General features: G+C 41.6%; 1 protein-coding gene across 1 annotated transcript in view; it reads right to left on the bottom strand.

Annotated features, from left to right (window-relative positions):
- Positions 1-4,133: 4,133 nt before the first annotated feature.
- Positions 4,134-12,279, bottom strand: part of Megf10 (multiple EGF like domains 10) — a 111,071-nt gene continuing 102,925 nt past the window's right edge. Inside the window, exon 24 of the mRNA XM_051163214.1 lies at positions 4,134-4,167. Within this exon, the coding sequence (XP_051019171.1) occupies positions 4,134-4,167 (34 nt within the window). The remainder of the gene's footprint in view (positions 4,168-12,279) is intronic.

The following is a 12,279-nucleotide window of genomic DNA, read 5'->3' as shown; positions in this document are numbered from 1 at the left end:
TATGACCTGCCTGTTTGTAAAAATTCTAAGGACAGCTTCATACTCCCTTTATTCTTCACAAATAAACAATTCTTACATTCTTCGCTGGCATAGTAAATGTCAATTACCATGTACCAAGGACTTACAAAATCATTTCTCAAATTCTACCTCTCACGTCTTTAAAGTCAGAGTTGACATTAGTGACAAGTAGAATGACATGGGTTTAATAAAGAGACATCTTGATTAAAGAAGGAAGGAATACATGGAAGAAAATATATTTTAAAAATGTTTTTCATATCTGACCTCAGTTATCATAGCATATTACACAACAACATTGACAATCGTGTGAAGATCCATTTGTGAGATTGCAGTCACACAGGGAAGAGTTAGTTCATTTAACACAGTGATGTTGGTCCAGATACAGTGGCACACATCTATAAACTCAGGACTTGGGAGACAGAGTTCATGAGTTCAGAGCAAGTCTGGGCTGTGTCCTAAGACCTTTCTCAAAAAAGGCAAGAGAAAAGTTTATTTTCCTGTGATTTGCCTTCTAAGCACACAGCTCTCACAAGCCTGTCTCTCAGCCAAGCCCCACTCCAGAAACTTATTTTCTCTATTTTCTTCTTAATGCATCTATCCCTTTAACCACACCTTAGCCTTTCAAAACTGGGCAGCAAATGGGTCTTTTGAGTATGAGGACACCTGGGAAGTATGGGAAAACGTCCTTCAATGGTCCCATTCAGTGTCTTTCCCCACTCATTTCTTGGCTGCTTCTGGTTTTGTTTTTTCTTTTAAAACATTTATTAACTAATAATTGAACACAAGAATCAAGTCAACAGGAAGGAAAGTAATCTTCAAAACCCTTTTTGAAATGTTGGCTATCCTGCCTCATCAGGGCTCTGATCTCAATGCCCACTGTACTTAAATACACAACACTCAGCTTTCAGCCTGAGCCCCCATGCTGTTTTTAAGTATTATTTTACTTTCTGGTAATCTACATACACAAATACAGTTAATTTCAGAGAGAGAGAGAGAGAGAGAGAGAGAGAGAGAGAGAGAGAGAGAGAGAGAGAGAGAGAGAGAGAACATGCCTGGCACCTTTCACTATATGCATTACTAGACACTAAAATTGTTCCCGTCAAGGCTGGAGGGAAGGTTTAGTGAGTCAAAGCACTTGCCATGCAAGCACGAGGGTCAAAGGTCAAGCCCCCAGAGCTTACATAAAGGCTGGGTGCTTAGCAATAAGGATCTGTAGTCCTGATTCTTTGATGAGGCAAATGGGAGGTGGAGACAGAATAAGCCCTGCTAGCTGGTGGGCCATGTAGCTTGGTGTCTGCAGTGAAAATCAGCAAAAAAAAAAAAAAACCCTTTCTCCCAAACAAGGTAGAAGCAAAGACACCCTACATCTGAAGCTATCTCTGACCTACACATGCATACCAAGGGACATATGTGGCTGCATCACTTCTCTCTCTCTCTCTCTCTCTCTGTCTCTCTCTCTCTCTCTCTCTGTCTCTGTCTCTGTCTCTCTCTCTCTGTCTCTCTCTCTCTCTGTCTCTCTCTCTCTCTGTCTCTCTCTCTGTCTCTCTCTCTGTCTCTCTCGCGTTATACTCAAGATTACGCCAATCTCTGAAACTTTTAAACAAAAAAAACGAGGCACTTAGCTGGTATGGTGGCACATGCCTGTGACCTCAGCACTCCAGGAGGCAAAGGAAGACAGATCTCTGTGAGTTCGAGGCCAACCTGTTTCCAGGACAGCCAAGGCTACACAGAGAAACCCTGTCTTGAGAAACAAACAAACAAAAAATGAGACACTTTTTCTTGACTAGAATTGGACTCCACTAATAGCGCTTACTCTCTTTTATTAAGTCTAAACCATGCATGGCCATGCCACTTCTCTGTTCTATCAGTTTATTACCAGCAGCAGATTGCCAGCAGCAAACAAGTAGCATTCTTACAACAGCCGCTTTAAGGGCATATTCTCACAACTGTCACTCCTGTGGCTCATCTCTAGTCACCACGTCACAGGGATGCAGAATACAGTTCTCTAAGCTCTTGAGAGCTGTTACTTCTGTTTCGATGTTGAAAGCTCCATTGTCACCTGACCCTGCAATAGCCTTCTCGAGAGTTGAGTTAAATTGTCTGTCCAGTCCATAGAATGAATATCTCTAAGACTTGTCCTGAGGCTTGCATTCCGTTCAGGTGCATTGGTTCCCTGATGACACTAGTTTAGTAATTTCAGAAATGTATGTTTACTTTTAGATTCCCAGTGACATATGTTAAGGCATCTAAACTCCAAACCTTGATCTTAAAAAAAAAAAGTAAATATTGGAACCTTTCAAACTGATTATTTGTTTTTTGTTGCTGTTTTGTTTTGTTTTTCGAGACAGGGTTGCTCTGTGTAGTCATGGCTGTCCTAGACTCACTTTGTAGACCAGGCTGGCCTCAAACTCACAGCGATCTGCCTGCCTCTGCCTCCCGAATGCTGGGGTTAAAAGCGTGTGCCACTATGTCCGACCTCAAACTGCTTACTCTTTATAAAAAATTTTCAGGTATCACAAAGGCAGAAATCTAAAAATTCTTGTGATTCAAGTATTTCTTTTTATTCTTTAAATTTTTTTTACTTAGCTTTAATTATTGCCTTGTGGGTGTACACATTCATGCATACGTGTGTGCATGCGTGCATGCATGTGTGTGTGTGTGTGTGTGTGTGTGTGTGTGTGTGTGTGGAGATGAGTGGACAACTTTGTCAACTTGGTTCTCTCCCTCCTTTTGTGAGTTCCAGGCACCAGACCTGGGTGATGGTCACACTACTCACTTGGCCTTCTTATGGGACCAATTTTTTTTTCAGTAGCACAGCCTGGTTCTGAAATTGCCACTGCAGCTAGGACAGAGTTAAAACATCCTCCTGTTGGTCTTTTTGCCTCATCAGGTGTCTGCCTCTCAAGGCCCACTGCGATCAAATATGCAGCACTCTCAATTGTTTTTGCCTGAGCCCTCTCCCTATTTTTAAATATTATTATATTTTCTGGTCATTTACATACACAAATGCAGTTAATTTCAGAGAGAGAGAGAGGAAAAAAAAAATGTGCAGCGTACTCTCTGCTGGGTCAGAGAGTACCCGGCAGATGTTGCTGGGACAGCACTGCCACCTGGGTTATTAATCGATGCAGAATGTGTCCTCTGATTGGACATCAATCTATAGCAAGCGCCGAGATCCTCCATTCCAGCTTTGAAGCCTCTCTTCTTCCTAAGACTGCTACGAGGCAGAACTTTCTGCATAAAGTTTGGTTTCCCAGTGTAGCTTTGAATGAGCAGAATCCAAAGTCCGGAAGTGGGAAGCATCAGCTTACCACATGCTTCATTTGTCTGCATCCCATCTTGGCTGCCTCACAAACACTTAGAGATGATAAGGGAGAGCAAACGGGGAGTCATTTATATTCATGTGCACAGGATGCTGCGTTGCACAGCAGCGTACACATTCAATTGAGAACCAGTTAAAAGGCCTCGCCCCTTCTCGTTGATGTGCCAAGTGATTGTGAAAATTTTTCTACCTTTCAAAAGTGATAAATGGCCATGCTCCCTGTTAATTTAAGCTATGGAAATACGTTTTCAAACTACCTCAGAATAGATCACACATGGTGCTCAATCTGTACAGAACATGCTTGGATAACAGGAGCAGAGGCAGCAAGGATTAAAAAGTAACGAGGCCACTGAGCGAGGTATTAAAAATAATTGCAAAGAAAAAAAAAAGCTTAACAAAGGGTGTCTAGCCCTTGTTGCAATCAGGCCTGTTTTACCAGCTTAAGGGACTGTTGGATGCTTTGATCAGAGATAAAATGAAATCGTGTATTGTTTCAAACAGGAAGTGATTTATTGCCCCGCAACATCTTGACATGAAAGGATTCAGCTATTACTCTGTACATGTCTGGCTAAGGAAAACAGAAGGAAGAGAGCTTATAGCTGCTCAGTGGGTATGAGCTTTAGACGCCTTCAGACAAAACCCAGCAGCCCTGACTATGGCTGTGGAGTTATTTCAATGAGTATTTGAATTAATCTAAGGAAGTCTACTCTTAGGCTACCAAAGATGAATTTTAGTGTTTTGAAACTTTTAGTGAGTTCTGGGGCCAGCAGGTTCCAGGGGACCATGGGGCGCTTTAGCAGTTGTTCCTCTTCTCTTTGCCATCACACCTAAGGGAGAGAATTCAGCTGTCAGTAGAAACACCAAAAAGGTAAAGCCAGGTATATTTTAATACACAGTGGTCCACCTAGCATTGATACATGAAATAACAAGAGTGAAGTTTTCAAAATACATATATAATCTTACCTAAGTGGGGGAGGGGCATGAGGGAGCTAAATTGTTAGTCCCTATAAATTCCTACTAACACAGAATAGATAGGCCCTTTGAGTTCTGCCATTGAGCATGAAAACCAGCAGGCCTGGCTTTTACAGATGCAGGATTTAATATGTACACAAGCAAACAGATGCTCTCCTTGAAGTCATCTCCTTGGACAGGGACACTGTTCTTCCAAGAGTCCCTTATTTGCCACCACCACTAGCAGCAATGACAACAGCAACAGAAACTAAGTAAAGCTGTCCTGTATTAACTACATGATGTTTTAAGAGGTTGTGTTTCATTGCTAAGTTTTGCTTGATGGCACTGTAGCGTTTTAGTACTGGCTTTTGCCTTTAAGTTATCTATGTGATGAAGTCTGTAATTCATCCAATCAAGGTTTAATGGAGCCCGGTTTTCTTTGTGCCAGGAGCAGAGCTCACAGACAAGCCAGTTATCTCACTGTCCCTTAGTGACTAAGGAAATGGACACTCCTGCCAGGATCATTTTCTGTCCTCCTCCTCCTCCTCTTCCTCTCCCTTCTTCTTCTCTTCTTTCTCTTCATCCTTTTCTTTCGTTGAAAATAGTTTTGTTTTTCACAGAATATATTCTGATTGTGGTTTCCCCTCCCCGCTGCTCCTCTTAATTCCTTCCCACCTCCTCTCTCATCTGGATCCACCCCCTTTCCAACTCTCCTTAGAAAACAAACAGGTATCTAAGAAATAACAGTAAAATAAGATAAATCAATAGCAAACAAATCAGAATATTACAGAACAGCCAAACAAGAAACAGAGCCAAAGAAAAAGGGCAAGAAATGCATACAGATGCAGAGACACACAGAGTTTCACACTCAGGAATCCCATAAAAATACAAACCAGAGTCTTTATACCATGTCCTAGATAGAGCCCCTCTACTTTCTCATAGCACAGAGTCCATTTCTCTACTTCCCACCACCTTTATAATCTTTCTCTCCCTTCTCATGGTCCCTTTTCTACTTTCAAGATCTACATAGATATATCTACAAGTACACACACACACACACACACACACACACACACACACACACACACAGAGAGAGAGAAAGAGAGAGAGAGAGAGAGAGAGAGAGAGAGAGAGAGAGAGAGAGAGAGAGAGAGAGAGAGAGGGAAATATATATATATATACTTTTAAATCCAGGTTCTGCATATAAGAGAAAGCATGCTATTTTTCTAATCTTGGATTATTTCACCTAGAATAATGATTTAATTAGCATCCATCTCCCTACAAATGCTGTGATTTCGTGTCCATGTAAATTTCCACTGTGTATATGAAGCACGTTTTCTTTCACTGTCTATAGGAAAGCACAGTCATTCATTTGTTGACGGGCATCTGCCCTGGATCCATTTCCTGGCCATAAATAAGGCTATTCATAAAGATGTGAAAGTATCTCTGTGGTGTACTGGTGCATATCGGACATATCAAAGCATGATGCAGTGAGGCCATATGGTAGTTCTACTTTCAATGGTTTGAGGAGCCTCTGTACTGATTTCCATTGTGGCTGCACAAGTTTGCACTTCCTACAGCAGTGAATACGTGTTCATCCTTCTTGTATCTTGACCAGTAAGGGGACCTTCCCCAGGAACCCCAGAACCCCCCAAGACCCCAATTCATTTGACTAGTCTAACTCCATGACAGGCTTCAGGTTTTCAGTCTGACTAACTAGGCCAAGTTCCCAACAATTCCTGGAAAAAACACAGCCCATGGACAGCTCATAGGTCAGCTTATAGGTCAAAATGACCAAATACTATGTTTTATCACTTCATGGTCTTGGTAAAGACCGTAGCTGGCCATATCCAATCAAACTGAAGGCCAACTCCTGAGTAAGAGCCAAAACCTCAATGACTCAAAAATCTCCAGTAACCAAACAAGCAGCCAATCCTGAATCCCCTCATGTACTCTGACCAATCAATTAAGTTTGTCACAAATCCCTCTGACTGTCTATAAATTGAGCCTGCGTGCTCATTTCAGGGTCACCCTCTAGAAGAGAGAGGTGGTCCCAGAATGCCGGAATGCTACTGCTGCCACTACTACTGCCTCTTTCTGCCTCTGCTGGTGTTAGTTACAGATGGGCCCTACCCCACTTAGCTTTTATATGGGGGAGACCTTATTTGGGGGAAAAAGGAGAAAGAAAAAGGAGGTAGAGAGCAATCAAGGAAGAGAAGACCTCTGACACCAAATGTGGGCCTCCTTTTGCATACACAGACATATGTACCTGAAAGCGCATTGTACAGGTTCACACACCCCTACACATACGTACACCCTGGCCACCCACCAAAAGGACATCCACCTAGACATATAGAAGACAGAGAAGTTCATTGTTAGTTCAACAACATAGCCTCTGCTTTGGGGAGCATTAAATGGAGGTTCCTACAGGTGAATGGATTCTGAGTTCTGTTTGTAGGTGTTTAAAGGTAATTTGTTCTGTAATTCTAGGCATAGCATGCTAAATTACTAAATACACTATGGCTGTGCGGCCACTTCGTAGTCTGTTTTGGTATTTTTCTACCACCTGATAATCAGGAGTGGATTCTAAATCATTAACACTGGGTGGACTGTAACACAGTGTACACCAAGAGCTGTTCAGGTCTTGACTCACTCTGACCTTGGAGTTTTATTTTTGCTGGTTCCATAATAGCAAGTTGATGATTAACAGTTGCTCCTGTATTTCCAGCTTCCTCCCTAGGCCCAGCCACAGCCCAGCACCTTCTGTGCTTCCACAGCCTGTCGTACCTTCTTTGTCTATACTAGTTTGGATCAAATATTGAAATCAAAACTGAATGGGGCTATTTTAAACATCCTGCTGACAGATCCTGGCAAGAGGTGCCCCTGATGCTGCAACAACAGAAGAGCTCGGTTTGTCTAGTTATTACTGCCCTTATATACTGTGGTCGTCTCTCCACTCCTCTCCCATCTGTCTGCACATGCTTGGATTTTCTTTCCTCTGTAAACAATTTGTTAAGTCTTCTTTGGTGGTTTAATTTTTTTTTTTTTTTTAATCCTTAAGAATTTAGAGATGTAGCCTTAAGAATTTAGAAGGATGTGCCACATCTGAAACCCTGGGTCACATTGTGAAAGTTGTTTTCTGTCTTTCATTACTTCATAGTCTGTCCCCTCCACCCCCGCATCCCCCCATTTCTTTTTGACCAGAAACTTTTTACATACTAGAACCTTGGACCAATCTTTCTTCACAACGATGAGTTCCATCTTTTAAGTGTTGCTCTTGGGCTGGGGAGATGGCTCAATTCGTGAGAGCAGTTGCTCTGCACACAGGAGGACATGGACTCAAGTCCTCTGTGCTCTTGAATAGGGACTCGGGCATGGCCGTATATGCCAGTAGCCTCAGTGCTGGTGGCAGAAACACAAAGACTCCCAAAGCATGCTAGCTAACCAGCTCAGCACCCTGAACTTCAGGCTCAATGAGAGACCTTGTCTCAAAGATTAAGATGGAAAGCAGTAAAGGAAGGCACCTGATATTCTCCACATGCCTCTTCATGCATTCACACAGATGCAAGTATAACACACACACACACACACACACACACACACACACACACGAGAGAGAGAGAGAGAGAGAGAGAGAGAGAGAGAGAGAGAGAGAGAGAGAGAGAGAAATTAGAGAGGGGGAGGAGGGAGAATTACTCTTTAATTAATCTCATCTTTGAAAACATGAATTCAGTCTTCTTAATTAACATATTGCCCTTTTTTTAATGTTCCATTAATGAATATTTTTAAAGTGATAAGTCATTTTTAGTTCCAGGAAACTTTCTCTGTTCCTGTAATTATATTCCCTAAGAGCTTCAACCCTATTTTACGTCCATTTCTATAGCAGAGACCCATTTAATTGTCCACTTGTATTTTTCCCCTCCTAACTATGCTACAACATTCCCACCAGTCTTCCTCTGTCTCCTCATATGGCTAGTGTACCGAATCTCAGCTCCTCTGTGGATCTCTCTGGTCCTTGCAACAAGTGGCCTTAGCTGACAACCACTGGCCAGGCTAGTCTTTTTCACCATGTCATCAACAGAACATACCTCAGTTAGAAAATCCAAGTAGAGACAGATGTCCTCAACCCAACTTGGGAATTCTCTATCTTCTCTTAGGAAAACCCAACGTGTCAAGCTTCTGTCACTGGTGTGAATGCAACAATAGAGACATCCTTTCCTTACTTTCTCTCTCTTTTTTTTTTTTTTTTCTGTTTTTTTGAGACAAGGTTTCTCTGTGTAGCCTTGGCTGTCCTGGACTAACTCTATAGACCAGGCTAGACTCGAACTTATAGCGATCCACCTGCCTCTGCCTCCCGAGTGCTGGCATTAAAGGCGTGTGCCATCACTGCCCGGCTACTTTCTCTTTTTTGTATCCTCCCACGTCACCTGGTTCTCAGGCAGTAGTCCCTCCACAATCACCCCTCACCAGTTTACAGAAACTTCCATTTCTATTTCCACCCCCATTCTGTATCTTCTTTCAAGGACTATGTGTCTCTCTGTATTGGGAACTTTGACTTATTCTGAGTCTAGTTGAGTCTACATCTGCATAGCTTACCCTTAACTGAAAGAGGCAAGTGACTTGAAGGTTATAATACTTTTCTGCATCGTCAGCTACACTTGACAAAGGGATCTACAAAAAAAAGAGCTTTTGTTGTTGTTTTGAATAAGATTGCCTCCCATAGACCCATGAATGCTTGGTCCCTAGTTAGTGAAACTATTTGGGAAGGATTAGAAGGTGTGGCCTTGTTTGAATGTGTCACAGGGTGTGGGCTTTGAGGTTTCAAAAGCCTATGCCAGGCCCCAGTCTCTCTTTCTACCTCTTGCCTGGCCATCAGGATGTAATCTCTGAGCTACTACTCCAGATGTGCCTGCCTACCTACCACTATGCTTTCCACCATGATGGTTATAGATTCACCCTCTGAAACTCAAGTCCACATGTGAATAAAATGTGGCTTCCGTCTTTCAAGGAGAATTAATCTGGGGCTGGAGCTATAGTCCTGTTGGTAGAGTACTTGCCTATCATGTACAAAGCCCTGGGTTTGATCCCCAGCACCACAGTAACTGGACATGGAGGTGCATGCCTCTAATCCCAGCCCTCAGGAGGTGGAGGCAGGCGCATTGGAAGTTTAAGTCATCCTCAGCCACCCTGGCCTACATGAGACTTCAACTCAAAACCAAACAGATATATCAGTCTGAATAGTGGTTCTCAATCTATGGACAACCCCGTTGGGAAAGCTCTTTCTTCAAAAATATTTACATTATGATTCATAAAAGTAACAAGATTACAGTTATGAAGTAGCAACGAAAATAATTTTATAGTTGGGGGTCACCACAACATGAGGAACTATGTTAAAGAGTCACATCATTAGGAAAACTGTGAACCATTGATTTAAAGGAAATGTGTACAAATTTATATAACGAGTTAAGCAATTAAATATAACCAAGAAAAATTAAATGAATATAACAAAGTGCTGCTGCTTTTCAATGTTTATGTAAAGTACCACGGACCCACGAATGACAGAGGGTTAATTTTCTAGTAGCATTGTGAAGCATTTCCCTCTCACATAATCAACTGAGCCACATGAAGAAACAAACACTGCTCAGAGCTGTTTTATCAGAAAGTTTATTGCATTCATCTACAGATCTATTTGGTGGTATAAATGACGATGGGACTAGTGCTGAGGAGGGTTTATCATCTTTGGGAAGGAAAGATAGCTTAACATTCAACACATTAACTTTGTTTGCTATCACCAAGTAAACCATATCGAATGCTGAGAGTTTCCTTTTAAATATATATAGATATACTGCAATTTGGTCATATCAAAACAAAGCTGAGACAAAATGACAAAGAGGACTCCATGGGGCAGCTTGCTGTGTGCTAGCCCCTGCTTCATAAGTAACCACCTCACATCAACCCTCTGTACATGTCCATGGCAGTAAGACTTTAAAATCAAAATAGCCCTTAAATGTTTCATTGGAATAATAAGGACATGTTATGCAGAGATGGAAAATTCATTTTAAAACCATACTCCTAAGACTTGATTTTTATCTTACTTGAACTGTAGATTCGATGTGAGTTATCATTGGTAGTCTGTATGATACTTTTGTTTGACTTTAAGTTGCATTTGGTTAAAATTTTTCCCTAAGACTGATATCACTGTCATGGTCCACTGAGATCATGATGACCTGTTTCCATAAAGTTGTCTGCATTTCTCACAATCAGCAATCATTATGCCAACAGATTTGGCTGTGACACCCAATACTGCTCTGTTGTAAAGTTCAAAGGTCGATTCTTCTGAACTTGGCCAATACCCACAAAAACATTGATAAACACATTGAATTCTCTCTGTTACTAGTTCTCCATGGAGAGGGGCTCATGTCTAGCACTGTGAGTAATTATGAAAATTTTCTTATCATACAATTATCATTGTCTCCTAATGAAAGCAAGAATATGAGCTACCATTTGTGCATGATGTAATGCTGTACCAATAGAGCAAATGTTAAAAATTTTAAAACAATTTCTAAAGAAAGAGTAATAGCTAGGGTCACATTCTCATATGGATGTCCCTTAGAAAACATCACCAAACTCATTCAGTGCTTTTTCCATAGAATACTGCAGACAAGTTACAGCAAAATATTTAGAAAATTATGCTTTCTCTCCAAAGACAATGTGGGATTATACAGTATCTGAAGTGTTCTGACTTTGGAAAAGTCTTGAGGAAACTTGTAGGTAAACTCCGCCTTGGGCACAGGTTTGGCCCAGCAGAGTGGGTTCGGATGTGGGAATCAATAGGATTCTGCAGGGTAGCTTATGTCCTACTTCAGGAAACAGCAGGTTTCAAATCTTCCCAGAAGGTTTCCCAGGTCAGTTCCTCTCACCTTTGCACACAAACTCTTTTTTCCCAAATGGCAGAATGAGGAAAGACAGCTTTAAAAAAAAAAACACCTTATCTCCAGAGAGTCACAGGGGACCCCAATCTTACCACCATGCTCAAAATAGACCATATTTAAGGAGAAAGGGGGCAAATGCTCAACCCTTTCTTACCAAGAAGGACTCCTGTGGCCGGTAACTCATGTGTTCGTTTAATGCCTGTTCTCTAAGGATCGGCCCGTGCTTAACTACTGGAAAAAGAAAAGATTGTTTCTAAACTATGTTCCAGATAATAAAAGAGCAATTGTCCTAAGTGTGTTTGTAGAATTATTCACCCGACCAAATGAACCCATCATGATAGGCACAGGCATAAAATGCAAAATGACTAGACATTCTGCCTCAAAAGCAGACTAGGACAACACAACACCTTACCGCCAGCACTAGTAGATGAGTGTGCAGCAGGCAATTATTAATAGACTCCAGCATGATGTCACTGGGGCATCATATCTTTAAAACATCGATGACTGCTGCATTTGTTATGACCTTACATTCCCTCACAGCCTTTCCTCTCCTTTGCGTGTTCATGGCTGGCAATGCTTTCTTGTACCATATTGGCATCCCTGTGAGAGAAAAGCCTTGGGGAAAAGATGTGTCTGCAACAGCATGCACCAGCAAGCATTTGTTCTGGTCTGCTGAGTTCAGTCCTTGATTATTTGAACCCGATGCAGAATGATTTTTAGTAATGCCCTCAGTTACTGTTAAACATGTCCCAATTTAGATAGTCAGTTCTTGATGACCATGAGGAAAGTCTTCAGTAAAGTCACCTGATGTACTCACTGCTCCTTCTGCCTGAGTTTAACCAAGACTTGGGGAGCTAGCATCCCCCAAAAGAGCTCATTGTGGACTACTAGAAAGTTCATTCTCGTGATCAGATATGCACCTGTGGCTACTGTATATTTTAGGAACAATCAATTTTAATAGGCTCAAAATGTATGTTTACATTTCCTCCCTCCAAAAGAAAAATAATGCATGTTTATCAAGCAAAAGATGAATGGCAAAGATTCAGGAAAAAAAAT

The sequence above is a fragment of the Acomys russatus genome, chromosome 20 (genome assembly GCF_903995435.1).
Source record: "Acomys russatus chromosome 20, mAcoRus1.1, whole genome shotgun sequence".
Taxonomy (NCBI): domain Eukaryota; kingdom Metazoa; phylum Chordata; class Mammalia; order Rodentia; family Muridae; genus Acomys; species Acomys russatus.
Note: the sequence above shows the minus strand (reverse complement) of the source record. Positions and strands in the feature narration are given on the sequence as shown.